Source organism: Meriones unguiculatus, chromosome 18, assembly GCF_030254825.1.
Source record: "Meriones unguiculatus strain TT.TT164.6M chromosome 18, Bangor_MerUng_6.1, whole genome shotgun sequence".
Taxonomy (NCBI): Eukaryota; Metazoa; Chordata; class Mammalia; order Rodentia; family Muridae; genus Meriones; species Meriones unguiculatus.
Window position 1 is genome coordinate 14,980,234 of NC_083365.1, and position 22,351 is coordinate 15,002,584.

Genomic DNA, 22,351 nt, shown 5'->3' on the forward strand with positions numbered 1-22,351 from the left:
CCTGGAACTCACAGATCCTCCTGACTCTTCTCAGGAGTGCTGGGCTTAAAGCGTGCACCACCTACATTCTTTACTATGCTAGAGAGAAACTTACTTCATATAATATCTATGGCCTATGGCCTTCTTAATACAGTATGATTGGATTTCCTTTGTTTCTTTAGAGTCATGTATCCTGAGTCCTGTTTTTAGGGAAGAAAGGAGAACATGGAACAAATTCATAAGGCATCAGAGCCAAAGGCAGAAACACAAAGTAAGTGTTACAGCAGAAATGATGTACTATATGTTGTCTTACCTTGAAATTTTCCACAGGAGAAATTTCTAACTGAACATCTGTCAACTCTGAATCAGTCTTAGTGGTGACTGACCAGATCATCAATAAACCATCATCCTTCCAGATTTTGTAAGAAGACACTGATAGGTTTTCATCACTACAGACTTCCACAAGACTTGAATGCTTGCACTCATGAGTTTCTTCCAACAAAGAAGCTAAATTGATTTCCTGGACAGTTGAAGTTGCAGATGATGAAGGAGGGTGAAAAACTTCCATGTTGTTATCAGCAAACAAAGAAGGTGCAGGCAAGCTGATACTTGAGAGTTTTTCAACTGAGGGCAGCTCTGAGTCAGAAACAGGCTCAGAACCCAAAAGCTCTGAACTAAGTTCAGTTTCTCCTCCACCCAAAGTATTTAGAGCGACATCATCGACACCAGCCACATGGGACAAAGTGCTAAGGGTGGAGGAGGTATGGTTAGGAGCACGGGGTGTCTTGTCACTTTGGGCTACCTTGAATTTTGATTTCCTCCTGAACTTATGAGACACAACATCTGCTTTTCCCAACTGCAAAAATAAAACACAATATTAAAAAAAAGACTATTTTACTAGTCATGAGCTTTAAATATTCTCTTTAATTTCAAATGAACAATATGTTAACACTAAAAATCTGTAAAGCAATAATTGGTAAAACTCAGATGAAAAATGTAAAATCCTAAAATTCTTACAGCTATGTAACTTAAAGCTATCAGCTAAATTTTTTTTTTTTTTTGCCCAGCTCTATCAGTAAATCTTCTAACTTAGAAAAATACATAAAGTCAAAACTCAGTTGTAATAGTTGTTGCTTGATCGCCAGATAATACATTACAGGATTGGACAGCCTAGTTATGTTTTTGTTTTCAGAGCTGTATTATAGAATCCCATGTTACCCCTGACTACAAAGAGGCCTTGAGTCTGTTTTATAATCTAATAATTGTGATTTCATGGTCTATGCTAATAAGCAGAGAAGAAAAACAGGTTTGACTTCAAAAACCAAATGTCAGAGGCTGACCCGAAAATATGGTGGGAAGTGATGCTAACTAGTGATGCTAATCTAACTGAAGAACAGTCTGGGAGGTATATAAACAAAGCTACCATTACTGACAATCTACAATCAAAATCCCTGCCCTCAGAGAACTCCCTCATCTACCTTGTTACTCTTGTTCATTTATGTGAGCCCTAGGCCCGCACTAGCAGACTAGACTTCAGAGATTAACTTATTCAAGGGGACTGGACGTGTCCCCTCAGTGGTACAAAAACTGTCACTGGTAGCCCTAGAGCTGGAAGATGATGGCTGTGAGAGCTATAGGAGGCATTTCCAGTTCTTGGTACTAGCAGACAGCACAGATTCTTACAGGAATGTAATGGATAACTTACCAAATTGATTGTATTTTCTGGTCCTAGTCCAACAAATAATGATGATGCTAACAGCTGCTTTTCTTTCTCCTCTGTAGACTGGGTAAGGCCTTGGGCTTGGTCCTTTCTGGCTGTGGCTTGTTCTACATTCTCCATTGTTGCACCCTCTGCAGGAACATGCAGGGCTTCCATTTTATCACCAGTTCCACTCTCCTTCTTGGGGAGATAGCCCTCTTTACCCCATAATTTCTTTATACCTTCCAGCTTCAAGCTACTTGTCCTAAGGAGATTAAAAAAGCAAGCCAATTTAAATAATTGCGGAATCATTAGATCATTGATTTTTTTTTTTTTTAAAACACACTACGCCTTGCAAAAAAACAGCTTTCATGCTGGATGGTGGTAACACACACCTTTAGTCCCAGCTCTCAGATCTCTGAGTTCAAGGCCAGCCTGGTTTACAGAGCTAGTTCCAGGACAGCCAAGGCTGCTCAGATAAACCCTGTCTCAAAAACAAAACCAAACAAAGACCAGCTTTCATGTTAATTCCATAGGTCAGAAGGAAGCCTAGATTTTTAAAATTTATGTTCATTAGACCCAACTTCCTCCTTCCCTCTAGCAAAATAATTTAAAGCACCAAAACTTTAGACAAGGTTAAAAATCTCAGATCATTTAATTTTCATTTAATTACTTAAGTTACAAAAGAAGAGAATGGTTATAGACCAATTCCCCTCCTCTACTTACTTTTCAAAGACACCCTGACCTTTAATTCTGATGTCCCAAACATATAAGATTTTAATCACATAACAAGATCAAATCTCGATTGATAAAATAGTAATTCATAGGCACAGATTAATTTTAAAATCCGTTGAAGGCAAAACATTCAAATATGTGCAAATGCATAAGTTGGTTTTCAATAGAAAATGTTTTAGCAATGTGAGCACTAGTTACATATAATTTTTATAAACATGACATAAAGATAAGTCTGGAAAAGAGGGTTAGAAACGCTTCTCTGTATTTTTTATTACATCCATCTGTCTGTCTATCTATCTATCTATCTATCTGTCTATCTATCTATCTATCTATCTGCCAAATGTTTTATTTAAGTTCCACAGCCTTTGTGTGGAGGCCAGAGGACAACTTGCAGGAGTCAGTTCTCCCCTTAGACGATGTGGGGCCTGGACACAGGTACCTTTCCCTGCTAAACCATCTTAATGGCTTAGAATTTTTTCATTAATTATATTGACTTATATATTTTACATATGTGGATGGGCATGCACACCAAGGCATGTATCTAGTGTATGGGTCATGGGGATTGAACTCAGGTCATCAGGCATGGTACCAAGGGCCCCAACCCACTGAACCATCTCATCTGCCCCAGAAACTTTTTACTAGCTGAGTTTTTAAAAGTACCAGATAAAGGGCAGGTGGCCAGCCCAAAAAGCCTGAGACAAGACAGACTGGCAAAGCAAGCAAGCAAGCAAGCAAGCAAGCAAACGAACCACAAAAATTATCTAGGGTCAAGTTAAGAATGATAACTCAGGGCTAGAGTGGTAGCTCTGTGATTAAGAGCACTGGCTACTCTTCCAGAACATCCAGATTTGATTTTTAGCACCCAAATGGTAGGTCACAACCATCTGTAACTTAGTTCCAAAGGATCCAAAACCCTCTTCTGGCCTGTGCAGGCACCAGGTATGTACATAGTACTCAGACATACGTGCAGAAAAATCTTTCATACATACAAAATAAAGATTTTAAAAAATTTAAATATAGACTCACACAATGTCATCAAAATTACATCTATGAGTCCACATATTCAGAGTGACTAATATAGCCATCAGTATTGACTGAAACAGCCAAAGATCACCTCTATTGCTCTTATGTAAAAACCTATATATCTATTATTTTATTCAAATGTAACCATTTCCCAATACATACATTTATTATCATATTGAACACTTACATATATACTACTTCTACTGCCTGTCATGTCTTAATAAAACTGGGGTGGGAGAAGAACTCCCAACAATACAAAAGTGAACAATTTTAAAACTATGTGTCCTTTATCCATTTTAAGCATCCTTGCTGATTTAGTCATCACTGTCATGGTTCAAAGTAAAACTTAGATTTACACTATAAAATAGGGAAGTTAAAGACTCAAAATATTTATATTGATTTAAATTTTTTTTTAAAAAATTACATGTATTTATTTCTGTGCAGTTATACACATGCCACAGCACATGTGTGTGAAAGTCAGTACTCTGTTTCTACCAAGTGGTAGATTGACCTCAGGTCATCTCACTTGACAACAAATACCTTTACCTACTGATCCACTGTGCCAGCCTTAGCGTGATTATTACTCCTTGTGGAAATCATGGGCATTTGGTTTTATAGGTGATTATATTTTATACTATTATAGGTAATACTATTAAGCATGGATTGATTTAAAAAAAATGACCCTAATAAAGAGGATAAGGATTAGTTTGTTTCTCCCCATGGTTTTTAGAGAAAAGTTGGAAATATCTTCATTCCTTTCAGGTACTACTGTTCCAGTTGTATTTCTATTGCTATGAGAAAGTATTCTGACCAAAAGTTGCTTATAAGAGGCAAGAATTTATGTGGCATACAATTCCAAGTTACAGTCCATAATTGCAGCAATGGGTACTTGAGACCGCTGGTCAACCACATCTACAGTCCAGAGAGAGACAAATGGCCCTCTGCTGACTGCTCTCACCTAACTTTCTCCTGTCCAAGAAATGGTACTCTACACACTAGGCTGGAGTCTTCTATATTAATCAACAATCAAGAAAATCCTCATAGATATTTGCCACAGGCCACCCTTATTCAAATGATTCCTCAATTGACACCCTTCACAGGTTGTGGCAAACTGACATTTAAAAATAGCCACTGCAGGGATCAAATGCTTTTCTAAGCAGTTTAAAAAGACAGTTTTCAGTTATCTAATGAGCCTCTCAGAAGAAACCTCGTTTTCCTTGCCACAGGTAGATCATAAGAACCACTGGGAAGATCCTGAGCATCTCTAGGGTTTTCAGTATAAGTACTTTGCACTTCGTTACAGGCTAGCAGGAAGAGCTAGAATTCTCTCCTCTAACTGGCAGCTGTCCCCTGCTTGTCTCAGAACTTTAGAGGTGGAAAGTTCCAGGCTATGCCCATCGTCAGAAAAAGGAATCTCAAACTCCAAAGCTTTGTGCCCTAAATCAGTAAGATGGGGAATTCGAGAAGGAAGAAAATCCCAACCTATGGGAAGACAGAAATTTCTCTCAATCGAGACTTTTTCTTTAAACTAAAAATAAACAATAAACCACAATATTTATTTTATGCATATCGATGTTTTCTTTGCATGTACACCTGCACACCAGAAGAGGGCACTGGATCCCATAGATGGTTGTAAGCTGCCATGTGAATACTGGGAATTGATCAGGACCTCTGGAAGAGCAGCCAGCACTCTTAACTGCTGAGCCACCTCTCCAGTCCCTCTCTATCAGTAGCTCCACTGTCCCAATTTTTGCCATTTTTGCCTTTTCCCTATGCTGGCACCCCTGTATAGTTGAAAGTACTTCACTTTCACTAGTCTCTCTAATTTGTTACTATTTATTTTCAACATTTACCTTGCCAGTTAGCACACTTTTTTTGGTTTTTAATTTATTTATTCATTATGTGTACAGTACTCTGCCAGCATGTATGCCGTCAGTCCAGAAGAGGGCATCAGATCTCATTATAGGTGGTTGTGAGCCACCATGTGGTTGCTGGGAATTGAACTCAGTACCTCTGGAAGAGCAGACAGTGCTCTTAACTTCTTGAGCCATCTCTCTAGCCCCACTACACCTGTTCTTACTGTGAAATAATGTGAGAACTGTGATCTCTGAAAACTTCAATCCATCCTTCATGTTCTATTTCTAAATGATAAAGCAGCTATAACGGACAGAAAAGAATTATGTAAGGTCAGCCCCTCACACTCCCTGACCACTGTTCACTTTACAGGCCTTCTCCCTGGGTCTGGAGGGTCTTCAGTCTCTACTTGTTGCTTTGTTCTATGTGCGACATTTAACAGCCATCACCTCTCCCATCACAAGCCCACAAGCCACATTTGGGATGCCCAAATTAAATGTCTAGGGAAGAAATTAAGAATGTTAGACCAGAAAGGGAAATGGATAAAACATAGAATGAGAGCTCTTACCATTTTTATACATCATATCATTATTATTCAGTGTATCTATATCATTCCTGGAAAGTATTTTATAAACACCTCACTGAAAGATTAATAAATTAGAAGCATGAAAATAAAATAAGATAGCTTAGTACAAGAACTCAAAACTCAAATTTCCCTTAAAATTGTCATCTTTGACTTCTCATTGCACTTATACTTTTGTTTTGAAATTACACACACACACACACACACACACACACACATACACACACACACACTGCTTTTAGTTGGGCAGTGGTTGCACACACTTTTAATCTCAGCACTCAGGAGACAAAGGCAGGCAAATCTCTGAGTTCCGGGCCAGCCTGGTCTACAGAGTGAGTTCCAGGACAGCCGGGGCTACACAGAGCCTGCCCCTTGTTCCTGCAACCTGACAACTGATGCTATGGAAAAGAACAGTTATGAATTTGGCTCAACAAATTCTTATGCATGATGTAGAGTGGGTATTTTTTGTTGTTGCTGCTGTTTTTTTTGAGACAGGATTTTGCTGTGTAGCTTTTGCTGTCCTGGAACTGACCCTGTAAAACAGGCTGGCTTTGAACTCAGAGATCTGCCTGCCTCTGCCTCCCGCCCCCCCCCCCACAAAAAAAATTAAAGTATATTTAACAGAATAAAAATTAGCCCGAAATAAATATGCAACTATGTCAGCAATTTTCAAGGTAGCCAAAGAATCCCTGAAAACATTTGGTGGGGGTGTGACCACAAATGTGCTGGTGTGTGCTCTCATTCACATGCATGGAGAGGCCAGAGGACAAGGCTGAACGTCTTCCTCTTTCACTTTAATTTTACTCCTTTATGAAAAGACTGAATTGGAAGCAGTCATTTCAGTTAGGCTGGCTAATCAGAAAGCTCCCAGAATCTATTTGTCTTCACCACCCAATACGGGGTTGTGGGCATGCACAGTCATTCCAGCTTCTCATATAGATGCTGGGATTTGAACTCAGGTTCTCATGCTTGCATAGCAAGTGCTAAGTTTTCTCCCCAGAGCCTCTGAAGCATCTCAAGCAAAGAAGAGAGCTTCCTTAGACAATGTCAGTCATCTTATTTCATATTCATCTCTGTATCTGTCACTCTTCTACTAAGATGATTAGGAGTATTAGCCAAAAGAATGACATAAATAATAAGGAATAACATAAATAACAAGTGTATGCTTAAGAATTATCTGGTCAAAAAGTTCCAATATGTTTCTTAAAATTTTATATGTGGCACTAACATTCATTATGCTCAAGTCTGCTTTTTAAATTAATGTGTCTATCTATGTGTATGAACACATGCATGCAGATGCCTACAGAGAACTGAAGAGCTAGAGTTACAGGCACTTGTGAGCTGCCTGATGTGGGTGCTGGAAACTGATCCTCTGCAAGAGTAATACTGCTGCCATCTCTCCAGACCTCACGTGCAAATCTTATACATGGCTTAAATTGCCCTGGAGGGCAGATAAACTCTTAAAGTTTCAAGACATATTCTATAGCATCAGAATCTTAAAACCAATCAATAGAAGCAAGTGAAACAAAGTCTCATATAAAATAGAGCTCTTAGGAACCTTTCAATTATATTAAATACATAGTCACAAATATGGCTCTTTTTTGCATTATTTGAAAATGAAAATTTCTTGGGAGTCATCCTAAAATGAGCAAATAATAATCTCAAGGACACAAGCAGAGGCAGAAAGCAGGCAGGATGCTGGAGGAAGTTAAGCTTGCCAAATTCTCAACTTTACAAAGAAACTTACTCTTTCAGCCCTGTTTCAGCACTGTTTCCAGATATATCTGAGTCCAGAGAAATGCCTGCAGGAGACTGTCGTCCAGTGAAGCCAGATGAAGAAAAGGATAGTCCATATGGTTCAAAATTGAGAACTATAATTTTAAAACAGTAACAGAGGTTCGTATTTAAAACAAAGCATAATTGATGAGATTCCATTAGCTATAGAAATTAATCAGAAGGCTGGGAGTGACAACTTTCCAGAATGGAGGCTTTATCTAAAAATCTAACCAGGCATGTACAGTGAGAGTAAAGCAGCCACCACTGACTTAAGTCTGCACATAAAATAAGGTCACCGGAGGCAAACTACCCTTCATTTTTATCCTTTTATCTCCCCTAAAAAGCCAAAAAAAAAAAAAAAAAAAAAAGAAAAGTCAAATAATAAACATAAGTCAGGTATACTGAGAAGCTGCCACTGCCATAAGAAAATAAAAGAAGGTAACGAGCTAAAGTGACGTGATGACCATGTTCTCCTTAATGAACGGTTCCTGGGTATACCTTCACCTCAAACGAATGGACGGTGCCTTCAAAGGGAATCTTCTTTACTTACAAAAACAATGTTTACTCCATCATATGCTAATTCTCTTGACTATGTAATAAAACTTAATTCAATTGGAGCCATGAAATTCATATTATTATTTTTTTCTTTCTCTCTCTCTCTTTTTAATGAGTGCTCTATCTACACGCACACTTGCATGACGGAAGAGGGCATCAATGGGTATAGATGGTTGTGAGCCATCATGTAGTTACTGGGAATTGAACTCAGGACCTCTGGAAGTACAGACAGTGCTCTTAATCGCTGAGCCATCTCTGCAGCCCCCATTCCCCTTTCTTTAAGAAGCAGAATCCTCCAATCTTGGGTACACAGACAGGCAGAGGAGACATCCAGATTTTGTTGCCACATGACTTGTGTATTCTGGTCAATTAAATTAGACACACATTTTGAGTACAGCATTTAAGAGAAGTTCCTGCAAAGAAAATTCTCTTCTATTTCCTGCTGGTTATCTTGCAAGTTGGTTACTGAAGTGCACACAGCCATGGTGAATCATAAAGTGAAACAGTAAAGATATCAGGACATCAAGAGAGATGGAATCTGGAGGTCTCATAATTGAAAAGCTGAAATAAACTACTTCCTGATTGTTTAGATGGGAGAGGACAATGACCATATGTTTTGCATAAGACCTCATTTTTTTTTTTAACTAATTAGCTAAACCTAACTGTAACCAGTAACCTTTCATCTTTTAGACACAGGGCAATGAATGCATCAAGTGACACGGAGTATGCAAAGCTGTGACTATCAGTAAACTAAAACAAGTAATACTGAGAAAAGGGTGGAAGGGTTAAAACTGGAAGAGCAATCATCCAAACAGATGTGTAAGAAGGGGCTGGTGAGATGGCTCAGGGATTAAGAGCATCTGTTTCAGCTGGGAGGTGGTAGCACATACCTTTAATCCCAGCACTCAAGAGGCAGAGGTAAGTGGATCTCTGTGAGTTCAAGGCCAACCTGGTCTACACAGAGAGTTCTGGGATAGCCAAGGCTACACAGAGAGACCCTGCCTCAAAAAAAAAAAAAATACTAACAGACAACAATCAAAAAACAAAACCATTTGTTGCCCTTCCATGAAACTTGGGTTCAGTTCCCATCATGGTGATTTACAACTGTCTGTAACTCCATTTCAAGGGAATGAGATGCCCTCTTTTGGCCTCTGAAGGCACTAGGCATATACACTGCACATATATACAAGCTAAAATAAAATAAAATAAAACTTTTTAAAATTTTTAAAAAATATTTTAAGAAGCCGAGCAGTGGTAGCACATGCCTTTAATCCCAGCACTTGGGAGGGAGACGTAGGAGGATCTCTGAGTTGCAGGCCAGCCTAGTCTACACACGGAATTCCACACAGGGCTACATAGAAAGTTTATGTCTCAAAAAAGTGTTCCATCAGGGAAGTTCCTAGTTATCAGGGAAATGTAAATTAAAAATACTTCGAGATTCTATTTCACTCTAGTCAGAAACAAACAAGGACAAAGGATGGTGAGAATGTAGGGGGAGAAGAGCCCTGATTCCTACAGGGGGGTCTATAAACTAGTGCACCACTATGGAAACCAGTGTGCAAGTCTCCCAAAAAGTCAAAACTACAACTACCAGATGACCTAGCTGTACTACGCCTGAGCATATACTCAGAGGGCTTTATGTTTTACTACAGAGGTCACTTGTACATCCACATTTCTTGCTGCTCTAGTCACAATAAAAGGAAACAGAATCAGACTAATGTCCATAAATAGACCAACTGATAATGAAAATGTAGTGCATATGCACAGCAGAATTTTACTTAACTACAGAACAAATAAAATTAGGACATCTGCAGGGAAATGGATAGATCTGTAAAGTAACCAACCCAGACTCAGAAAGACAACTACTGCACGTTCGTTCTGTCATACATAGTCTTTAGTGCTATACACACATTGAATGTGTGAGTCTAGACTATGCAACTAGACAGGGGACCATGACAGAGAAAAGTGCAGAGGAAAGAGGGTCATGACAGAACACACAAAACCAGAACGGAAGCTACTAGGGATAAAATGGAAAAAGAGGGGTGGGGGTGGGGGTGATGGTAGGAAAATAAAAAAATACGAATGTGTTTTAAAATGCCATAAGAAAACCTAATACTTTGTGTACTGCTTTAATTAACTGAAAATTACTGTAAATAAATTTAACCAAAATCTTTAAAAGAACAAACACTTCTGTAAAAGATAGCAATATACTCAGCAACTCTTTGATCTCACTGCATTTGTAACAAAATGGCTTAGCACACAGCATAGAAAATGTGCATTCATCGAAAGCATTTGAACGATGAAAAAACAAACAAAAAAACCAAGATCTTCCAACCTTTCTAAAAATTACTGAATTTTTCAGTAATGTTGATACTCTGAAATCATAACCAAAAGTACATATTGCTCTCCCTATTTCACAGGAGAATTTCCCAGGCAGCATGCAAATGACTCAGTGGTCTCCTCTTCCCCGAGCTCATGGTGAGACTCCCTTAAAGGCTATGCTTCTGAAAGTACAAAGTTCTTGCCTCTGTGAGCTTTTCACGACATAACTCTTTAGATGCCTTGTTAGAGAAACAATCTAATACATAGACTGTTCACAGTGAAACTGAGTCACTGGGCCACAGTGACCAGGGTTGTTTTTGGAACCCTTCTAGACATGCTCACACTATTCAGTGTCAGCCCTCACTGGTCATGGTGGCACATGCCCTCAGTCCCAGCACCCTGGAGGCAGAGACAGGTGGATCCTCTATCTCAGGTTCTCAACAAGCTTGCACCGCACAGTGAACACAGCTCATCTTAGTAACAACAAAATCTGAAAACAAAGGCCCTCTAATCCATTTTATGATAAAGGGATGGAAATATACCTTTTTCCTGAGAGAGCTGCTCCTCTTGGCGCTGGTGATGGGGCTTATAAGGTGCTGCTCCCTGACTGAGTCCTTCAGCCACAAAACCATCCAGAAAAGATAAAGAAGCATCTGCCTGCATTAGAGTTAAGCAAAAATCAGGAATTAAAAAAAAAAAAAAAGTACTGGGAAGACTAGATTGTACATTCATATAATCTTGGCAAATATATCTTTTTAACTTTTTAAAGACAGATCCCTTCCAGGGTCTAGTCAGGGTCTAGTCGGCCTGATTGTGCCCTCAATAACCCTTGAGATCTAGGTAAATTCCACACCTGGTGTCCAGCCTAGTCTGGCCACCTCTCCCTGTGCCACTACCAAGCTCTAGACTTCTGCCAAGACCTGCCCTACTTGTTCACAACTTAAAGGCATGTCCAAACTATGCCACATCCAAACTCTCTACCCATATCTTACAGATCCTTTTCCAGTGCCTAGCCAGGTCACCTGATCTTCCCTTCTTCACACCCACCCCAGTCCCCATATCTGACCTGAAATTCCAGGCTTGGATCACATCCTGCACACTAACCCAGTATCCTGTGGCTACCTGATCTTATCTCATCTAAGCCATATGCAACTTCTTAGGCACAGCCTGACCTGTACATCCTGTGTTATGCTTCAACCTGCTCTGTTGTGTCTATCAGACACAGAACTAAAAGAAGTCTGTGTAGACATAGACACGGACACGGACACAGACACAGACATAGAGTTTAAACGTAATTCTCCCATCTGGGTTGTTATGGTCTCCATAAGAGCCACAGACTACCTGACAGTTTAACACCAAACACGAGCCCTCTTTGTGCTGTTGGTCACGGCTGTCCCAGAAACTCCCCAAACACACAGGCTATTGCTATTGTCCTCTGCTTCCCAGAGGTGGACATAAAGTTCCTATGGCTAAAGACACTATGCGTTTGGACACAGGATCCAGAGGCCCCAAGCTGAATGTGACCTTGTGTTAGATAGCTTTATGTCAACTTGACAGAAGCTAATGTCATCTGAGAGAAGGCAACCTCAATTAAGAAAATGCTTCCAAGAGACAGGGCTGTGGGCAAGCCTGTGAGACATTTTGTTAGTCACTGATGATGTAGGAAGGCCTGGCCCATTGCGGGTGGTGCCATCCCTGGGCTGGCGGTCCTGGATTCTATAAGAAAGGAAGATGAGCAAGCCATGGGGAAAAAGCCAGTAAACAACACCCTTCCATGGCCTCTGCATTAGCTCCTGCCTCCAAGTTCAAGCCCTGTTTGCATTCCTGTGCTGATTTCCTTCAATGATAAACAGTGAAAAAAACAACAACCATAAACAGTGATTTGAAAATGTCAGCCAAATAAACCCTTTCCTCCCCAAGTTGCTTTGGTTACAGTGTCTCATCAGGGCAATAGTAACCTTAAGACAAACCTAACAGCTGATTCCACGAGGACTAGCTTTCATTATGTCAGACAGTGACATGCAAGTTTCCAAAGGACAGAAAAAAACCAATAGTTCTACTTAGTAATGACACCTATGAACCACAACAAACAGCTAGCAATGGACAATAACCTCAAGGGTATGGTTGTGGTATGCATACTTTGGAGGTAACCAACAGCTCTTTAGCTGGACTTATGGCCAGCTCTACAATCAAGAAATCATGTCTGGTACTGGAAACCTAAGCAATTATCCAAGGCTAGTGAGCTCATGGGTCTTGTAGGAAAACCTACAACCTCCATTTTACTAACACAGCATACAATCCCTAACCACAGTCTCAATATCTGTTCTTATACCCACAGATAAGTGTAGTGCTCACTCATCAAGGAAACCTCTCTTTGCAACAGATGGAGACCACTACAGAAAACCACAATCAATCAAACCCCAAATTGTGGAGCCTAGTCCTTATTGGACACATCTACAAAACACTCCCACACCTAAGATTCAAGGAACTCTGGGGATGAGAGGGCAGAAAGATTCTAAGAGCCAGAGGATCAGAGTGTTTACTGGGAGACTGGTAGCGCGCACCTGTAATCCCAGTACTCAGGGAGGCAGAGGCAGGCAGATCTCTGTGAATTCGAGGCCAGCCTGAAACTCTCTTTACAAAGAGAGTCTAGGATAACCAAGGCTACACAGAGAAACCCTGTCTCAAAAAAAAAAAAAAAAAGTCAGAGAAACTATACTGACAAATAGAAGATTCCTGATTTGCTTTCCTTTGCTTTCTTCTTTACAACTTCATGAAGGCTATGTGTGAGCGTGACTAGAAACTGAACCCCATATTTCTTTTTAAAAAAAAATTAATTTAATTTAATTTTATGTGAATTAATGTGGAGGTGTCAGATCCCTTGGAATTGGCATTACAGACAGTTGTGAGCTGCCATGTAGGGGCTGGGAATTGAACCCAGGTCCTTTGGAAGAGCAGACAGTGCTCTTAACCACTGGGCCATCTCTCCAGCCCTCCTGAACCCCATATTTCAAATCAGTTTAGCCTAGACAATGACCCCCCAGGTGGAAATCCATTTCTTAGGACCTGCTCTTTCTAAACAGGAGTTCTATCTACTTTTTTTCTCTTACAATTCTCTTAAACCTATGATCCCATAATAAAATTTCTTCCTGAATCTTACCCTTCTATGGTTTGTGAATTTCACTGTTCAAATTTGAGAGACAAAGCCCTGGCAGTCACTGACTTGGTGGAAATGTTGTGTGACCATGACCTTCTAGAACCCTAACTTCTAAGTTAAGCCCACACAAGAATAGAGAGCCTGTCATACTCAAGGACCCCATCCCTACCCCATTTGGCTTTCCCCAGTCTTTTCACATCTCAAGACTACCTATCACAAGCTAAAACATTAGTTCTCAGGAAGAAATACTCTCCTGCTCCTATTTAGAACTAGTATTAAATGGAACCTCTCCAATACTCTGCCTTCCAACATGAGAAAAACTATGCCATTCATCATACATGCTACAGAAACTCTATTTTGATATATTCCTTATATATTAAGCATGCAAGAATTGCTCTGTTTAGGAAACAGAGCAATGATTTTGACAAAATGGAGCACAGGATTCTTACCACTATGTCTTCACCATTCTGTGTACCTTGAAGCAAGCTCTTCATAAGCTCTACATTTTCACCCAGATGTTTCAATTCAAATGCATGCTGTCTCAGGCATGTATTCAAGGATACAGTGAATTCTTGGATTAATTTCTCAACTATATGAGAAGAATGAGCTTGAGGCATCAGCTTGGTCACTGCAGCAATCAACCAGGCTTTTGTTTCTGAAGAAACAAAGTCACTCATAAGTAACTTGTAGAGTCTGGTTATAATCTCCTCTGGACTTTCTTCATCTAGGAGATAGGAATACTCTCCTAACACCTAGAGTAAAACAAAAATGGTGGATGTGTAAATACCAATCAGATAGTATACCATATTTAGACCTATTGCTAGAATGAACATCTGTATTACACATATTTTTATGATAAACATTATTGAAGAAACAGTATAGACTATATCAAGAACTATATCTTCAATAAAAAAGAACTGGAACTCATCAGTAACAATATATGAAGTAAAATACCTTTGAAGTTTAATGTTCTTCTGAACCTCTTAGAGGCTGGCTTTATTTTCCAGTAAGAATTTAAGAAGGCAGGTCTCACATGTTAGTAAGAGAAAGATTTTACAATTTTTTTTTGGTTGTTGTTTTCTAGTGTTTTTGTTTGTTTGTTTGTTGTTGTTTTCCAAGACAGGGCTTTTCTGTATAGCCTTGGCTGCCCTGTTCTATAGACCAGGCTATCTTGAACTCTGAGATCCACCTGCCTCTGCCTCCCAAGTGCTGGGATTAAAGGAATGCACCACCATTGCCCAGCTCCAGTCTCTCAAGGTCTCTCATAAAACACAGGTTTCTACTGTCTATCAGTAGAAAGTATAACTTAGTGAGACTGTAGAGAGGATCCAGAGTACATATCTGAACAAGCACCAGCTGACACTGACAGACAATTGTCAAGAATAGTGATCATTCTACATACCCTTTTTTCACATTTACCTTACTCAAGAGACATACCATTTGACTGGCCTAACAATTGATCACTTTATAAATGATAAAATTATCATCTTATAATTCAAAGAATATAAAATCTTTCCTAAAAGGCATTTACCATATAACTTCATATCTTTAGCATAACAGTAGCAAACCTTTAATCCCAGCAGAGGCAAGTTGATCTCTGTGAGTTAAAGGCCACCCTGGTTTATAGAGTGAGTTCCAGGGCAGCCAGGGCTACACAAAGAAACCATGTCTAGAAAAACAAAAAGCAAGCATGAAAACAAACAAACAAAAAGAAATGGGATAGAGAGGGAGGGAGTCATACCTATAATCCTAGCCTCTGGGAGGCTGAGACAGCAGGACTACCAGTGAGTTCCAAGCTAGCTAGTGTTGCACAGTGAGTTTCAGGCCTGTCTGGGCTACAGTGATTACCCTGTCTTTAAAAGCCCAAAAGAAAATCTAAGCAACACAGTGAGACACAAATTTAAGAACAAACAAAATTATTGGATATGGCACTGTAGGCCTGTTGTCCTGGAGAACTGAAGCACAAGAGGTATGAATTCAAGGCCAGCCAAGGCTGCAAAGTGAGATCCTACTCCTCTCAAAAACAAACAAACAAACAAACAACAACAACACAGTAATCTTATAGGTGGCTTTAATAAATAAAGATGTAAAGTTCCAGAAGAGCAGGTAACCTGAGTTTTAACGGACTTCTGTTTTGTGAGAAGATGGATTATTTCCCCCTATTATTCCCATTAAGGGTACCCAAAGGCCACTGGCACTTACATAAAACATACATATAGGGTCTGGGAATCTAGCTCAGTTAGTGTTTGTGTAGCATACATGAAGGCCCAAGGTTTGATGCCCAAGAAGTATAAAACCAAGTATGGTGGTGCATGCCTGTAATCTTAAAAAGCAGAGGCCAAAGATTCAGAAATTCAAGGCTTTCCATGGCTACACAGCAAGTTTGAGTCTAGTCTGGGATACATAAGACTTGTCTAAAAACAAAAACAAAATATGAAATGAAACAAAGAACAACAAAAAACACCTTTATTAAAAGGCGAGACCAGTAAGATAACACAAAGTAAAAAATAAGAAGATAGTTAAGAGATAAGAGTAAACATTGGGGAAAAAAAAAAACTGAAACTAAGATGAGCTGAATGATTTCTAGAGAAAACATGTTAAGTTATAATAATGTGTATGTAAGATACTATGCTCACCCAACTCATAACTTGAAGAAATCTCTGTGGATAGAAAGTATTTTCCATGTCTAGTAAAGTAAGATACGACTGAACTGCATAGAGTCTTAATTGTTGATCTTCTACTTCATCATCAAAACCTACAAAGAAATTGAAATACTAGTTTAGTTTCTAATTGCCAGTGTCTGTAATAAAAAAAAAAAATCTTTTAATTCTTTACCAACCTTCAGCTAGCAGTCTCAGGAAGTTACTGAGAATATCAGGGTGCATTACATCTCCTCCCACTGAGAACACAGCATTCATTGTCTGAATAAACCACACATTGTCAGGAGCATATGTGTCCATTGTTAAGAACAAGTCGAGTCGTCATGTCACTCCCTGAAATCCCTCTCTACAACACAAGTCATGCCAGTATGGCAGCTTATCTCTACCAAAATGCTCCCTAGCCTGGTCCTGTATGAATGCATGCTCAGTAAGTGAATAACTAAGTTACTTTTCCAAGCCCTAGGCTTACAGAGAGCAGGTATTTAATAAATAAACACGAGTAATTTGAAGAAATGAGCCAGCTACCTTGTGACAAACAAATCATGGAAAATTCCTACATATTTTAGAGGGGCTAAAGCTGTGGCATGTCCACTTGAGCAAATGATGTACCTCTTTCTAATATAGTTTTCATCAGCTCTAAAGATATCATTCTGCTAGGTCAAAGCTATAGCACTGCTATGCAGAATACATTTAATCAAGTTAAATTAACCCAAGTTCCAAGAGACATCTTAAAAACAAAAACCTAAGCTGTGTACACAAGTTCTGAAACTTAAGAATCAGAAATTAAGAATTACTTTATTTCTGGGTCCCTGAACTCAATTCACAAGTAGTACCACTATTTTATTCATTTATTTTTAAATTTTTATTATTTATTTTATGTAGATGCATGTACACTTGCATGCCAAAAGAGGGCATCAGAGCCCTGTATGTGACCTCTGAGCCAGCTTTCCAGACCCTGTACCACCATTTTCAAGTCAGTGAATAAAAGTATTGTACGAGTCACATTTGAAGCAAAGGATATTTCTCAGCCAACTCAGCTATTTTGCCAACTAAATTGATGATGATATACTCTTCTTTGCTCTGATGTAAATATTCAAGCATTTTCTGTACAATAACTACTACATTCTGTGCATTTGTAATCCTGTAAAGAAGTTCCAGGGTCTGTTGAGAGAAATAAAAACAGTATTATAAAATGATGCAAGCTAACACCAGTAAATATAATAAATGTGTTTAGAATAAGTTAACTGTTCTGCTTTTGTATAGATTTTCAGGAGAATCAGTTAACGGTGATAAGAAAATGTCGATTTTGCTGGGTTAAAGCTCAGTGGTAGGCCAGTACTTAGTTGTCTAGAATATGAGAGGTGCTAGGTCCTATTATTCAATTCCAAAAAATAAAAAAAAAAAAAATGAAAAAGTGTAAATTTCAACTAAGTTGGGAGGCAGTAAGAGGGAACCTGTAAGCTGTAAGTGATAGGAAGGGGGAAATGAGGAAACTGGGGAGGGGACAGCACCACGAGCCTGGTGAAAGGCATCTATGTTTCTGCAGCCGAGAGAGATGGTTAGAGTGGAGATGCCCTCAGGATTTACAGGGGGAACAAAGAGGCATGTGGAGGGCACATGCAAGGACTGATGTGTGGGCCCTGTGTTAGCACTGTGGCACAGGTTTGTTTTATTAAAAAGAAACCTAAAAAGAAAAAGATAAGCAATGTAAGAAGTTAATAATGAAAAGGAAACTATGTATTGAACTGTGTTCAACTAACACAAAAAATGCATGCTGTAAGTCCGATAAAATAAATGAGCTGTACAATTATTTTTTTCCTGTCCTTGGAATCTTTTTAACTTTTAAGCTATTTTAAAACATGAACTACATGCCTATATGTACATGCATATATGCAAATAATTTATTTTAAAAAATAACTTAAAATTCAAAATTTATAATCTTAAAAAAATTTTTTTGTTGTTTTTGTTTTTTCAAGACACGGTTTTTCTGTTTAACAGTCCTGGCTTTCCTAAACTCACTTTGTAGACCAGGCTGACCTCAAACTCACTCTGCCTCCCTCTGCCTCCCTGGGCATTGGGATTAAACGCATGTGCCACCATGCATGGCTCCATAATCTTTTTTTAAAAAAGACTTCTTTACTTATATTTTACGTATATAAGTGTTCTATCTGTATTTACACCGGCATGCCAGAAGAGGACATCAGATGACATTATAGATGATTGTGAGCCATCATGTGGTTGCGAAGAACTAAACTCAGGACCATAATCTTTCGAAACTATTTTTTTAGGCATAATATAGTGTTCAGTCAAGCTCAATTTTACCTCACTACTTTGAAGCTATTAAGGTATTTAATATTCATTTTTAAGATATAGGGTTTATTTTTGTTTTATGTATATGTGTTTTGTCTGCATGTATGTCTGTGTATCACATGTGTGCCTGGTGCCAGAGCCAGAAAAGGGCATTTGATGCCCTGAAATTGGAGTTACAAATGTGAAATGCCTTGTAGGTACTGAGAACCAAACATGGGTCCTCTGTCAGCGGAGCAAATGCTCATAATCACTAATCCATCTCTCCAGCTCTATGTTCTTTTTTTTTTTTTTTTTCTTTTAGATGCTCATTATAATAGCAAGGCATGGTGGTGCATGCCTTTAATCCCAGCTCTCAGAAGGCAGAAGCTGGCCTCTGCGAGTCTGAGTCCAGCCCAGTCCACAAAGCAAGTTCCAGAACAGCTGGAGCTGTTATACAAAGAAACCCTGCCTCAAAAATTAAAAAAAAGAAAAAAAAAAAAAAGAAACATTATGTAAAATAAACTTCCCATTTTTCTTCAATAGGCCCCATATACCTCTTAAAATATTATTTCTTCAATAGGCCCCATATACCTCTTAAAATTTTATTTCTCTAAAAGAGAATGAACAGAACTCTTTATGTAGATACCCAGTGGATATTGAATCAATTTAATAAAAGGAAGGCATCAGAACATTAGCATAATTTCTCTTCCAAGAAGTTCAAATTATCTTATAGTTCTATTGAATTAACAGTTTTCCTATTTAACAGTGAGTTCATTTAATAGGCATCATAAATTATGTATTATATATAACTGGAGTATGTTTTACTTTATACTAATAGAAGGACCCAGGACTAGAATTCAGTCCCCAATATTATAGTACTTACATTGATAAAACAAATAAATCAATGACTTTATATACATAAGTGGACCTACGCTTTCCAACATATCTGTGGGCTGGCTATGGTGACACACCTATAATCCTAACATTTGGTGACTGAGGCAGGGGTAGCACAAGTTTGAGTCTAGCCTGTGCTACATAGTAAGACCTTGTCTCATAAAACAAAAACCCCAGCATAGTAGTACTTTTTAGAAAACTAACAACCTTCCATGAGGGACTATCTGACAGTTTGCAGTGGCTGGGAAGGGGCATCAGCTTTCTTCAGTGATTAGCCACCCATGCTCATGTTAGCAACTCTATCTAATTAAACTCATGCACAAAGACTTGATGGGAAGCAGAAGAGGGGATAAGAGAGGGTAACAGGAAAATGACAAATGCGCATTACATACACCAGACTGTCAAAGAATAAAATTGAAATTTTAAAAGTAGAAAGAATTAAACATAAAAGGTAAAATATGCTTGCACACATAAACATTGCTGGCTATCATTTTAATCTCTCAAGAATATCAAAAAAAGTTTTCAGAACTTACCACTTTATACACACTATCCAAAATATTTTAGCTTTCTTTTTTAAAAAGGAGATTTAATTTTGTTTATGTGGTTCTTTATCTGTGTCTGTGTGAATGAATATGTATGCCGCGTGTGTGCAGGCGCCTGGAGGCCAAGAAGGGGCAGGTTGGATCCCCCTGCAGCTGGTGGGTTTGGAACTGAACTCTAGAAGAGCGGCGAGCACTCTTAACTGCTGAGTCATTCTCTCTTCAGCCCTAATTTACCTCTCTTTTAATAATGGGATCAGGGTGGTCTAGGCATTCAATTATGGTTATCTGGTGTTGAAGAGCCAGAGAAGGATCCTGCTGGATAACATAGGTAAGAGCCTTCAGTCCTAGAAATAAAGATCACATTACAGTTCAACGACCTCAAATACGTACCCAGCAAAATTCAAAAGCTCTCTTTCCAATTTCCATCATAAGAACCAATTACCTTACCTAAATATTTGAGGTTTATTTTAGGTGACAGAACAAATTTTCCAATGCACTTGACAGCCTTCTCAAGTAATTCTGATTTAGGATAAATAGAATAAATTGTGTGTACACATTCAAACAGAATGGCTAAAGAAAGGAAATACAAAATGACAGATATATTTAAGTACAATAGAAGAACAACTTTGTGTACAACTTGCAATAAAACTAACAGGGAGATATGTTTTAGTCTAAAATCTTATTTATAAAAAAATTCTAAAGAAAAAAATTTATTTTCATGCTTATACAGGTTACATAGGTTAAGCTAACACAGTACAACTCAAAGAAAAATTTGTCACCATCAAAAACAGAATTATGCATTCATTCATACAAGTATGTACTGAACAGCTATGTATGCCAGAAATAGTATTAGCACTATGAATGCAACAGTGAATGAAACATGAAAAACTCCTGCCCTCAAAAAGCCCACAATTGAACATATACATTAAAAAGCCTATCGTTATTTCTGCGTAAACAGATCTTCCCAATACTCCCTGAATACTCTAAAATAATATATTTTCAAGAAGTTTCTACCACTTACATAGTAATCACTCTAGTATGCACAGTCATTAATTTCAAAGGGGGGGTCATTATTTAAGAATCTTCAGGCTGCTTCTTTAAAAGTCGTCTCATATATAGAACAGGCTATGGGATATCTTGAAAATGTTCAAATTTAATTTTCTGATAAAGGCAAAAGAATAAGTACAGTGATTAAAGACGATACAAAGTCTCTAAGTTCATGTAAAGTACATGAGCTGATACAGTTTGCCATGTGAAGAGGATCACTAAGAGGCTGAGGTGGCAGCTCAGTGAGGGAAGTGCTTGCTGGGTTCAGATCTCTGGTGCCCAAGGAAAGGCTGAGCATGGCACTGCAGATCTGTAACTGCAGAACCGAGGAAAGAGGGCAGAGACAAGAAGAGGCTCACTGACCAGCCAGCCTAGCTAAGATGGACGCTCCAGGTTCTGTGAAGAGACCTGGTCTCAAAAACAAAGGTAAAGAGGGCTGGGAAGACGGTTCAAGGGTTAAGAATTCAGTCCCCAGCATCACAATGGGTGGGTCCCGGCTCCAGGGGAATCTGATGCTCTCTTCTGGCTTCTGAGGGCACCTACATTCATATGCACAAACCCACACATATACACAAGTACACAGAATTAAAAATAAAATAAGTCTTACATAAAAAAAATAAGATGGGGGCTGGAAAGATGACACAGTAGAGCACTGGCCACTTTTCCAGAGGACCTAGGTTCAATTCCCAGCACCCATATAGCAGCTCAAAAGTGTCTGTAACTCCAGTTGCAGGAGATCCAACACCCTCACACAGACACATGTAGGAAAAACTCCAATTCACATAAAAATAAGAATAAATAAAAAAAAATAAGGTGAAGAGTGGCTTTATGAGATGTCAACTCTGAGGGTCAGACTTTTTATAGATTGATTTATTTACTTATTCTGTTTGTGTACCAGAACAGGAGAGGACACCCGATCTCACTATAGATGGAATTGAACTCAGGACCTTTGGAAAAATAGCCAGTGTTCTTAACCTCTGAGTCATCTCTCCAGCCCCCAAGATGTCAACCTCTGACCTCCACATTTACACCAAGAAATAATACACACAGGTACAGGTGTACAACCACAAATATATTACACACATGTGTAACACACACAAACACAAAGGAGAATTATTATTTTTTAAAGATTTTATTTATTTTATGTATGACTTGCACCTGCATGTGTGCCTGCATGCCAGAAGAGGGCATCAGATTTCAGTACGGATGGTTGTGAGCCACCATGTGGTTGCTGGG

At 38.8% G+C, this 22,351-nt stretch overlaps 1 protein-coding gene across 2 annotated transcripts in view; it reads right to left on the bottom strand.

Annotated features, from left to right (window-relative positions):
* The window catches only part of Ap4e1 (adaptor related protein complex 4 subunit epsilon 1), a 92,348-nt gene that overhangs the window by 33,417 nt on the left and 36,580 nt on the right, over positions 1-22,351 (bottom strand). For both annotated transcript variants that reach the window (XM_060372108.1, XM_060372109.1), the window contains 10 exons: positions 20,516-20,638; positions 20,303-20,412; positions 17,361-17,504; positions 16,523-16,631; positions 16,320-16,438; positions 14,133-14,435; positions 11,069-11,183; positions 7,621-7,744; positions 1,685-1,943; positions 293-835 (listed from right to left, as the gene is read on the bottom strand). In XM_060372108.1, coding sequence (XP_060228091.1) covers positions 293-835; positions 1,685-1,943; positions 7,621-7,744; positions 11,069-11,183; positions 14,133-14,435; positions 16,320-16,438; positions 16,523-16,631; positions 17,361-17,504; positions 20,303-20,412; positions 20,516-20,638 — 1,949 coding nt within the window. The remainder of the gene's footprint in view (positions 1-292; positions 836-1,684; positions 1,944-7,620; positions 7,745-11,068; positions 11,184-14,132; positions 14,436-16,319; positions 16,439-16,522; positions 16,632-17,360; positions 17,505-20,302; positions 20,413-20,515; positions 20,639-22,351) is intronic.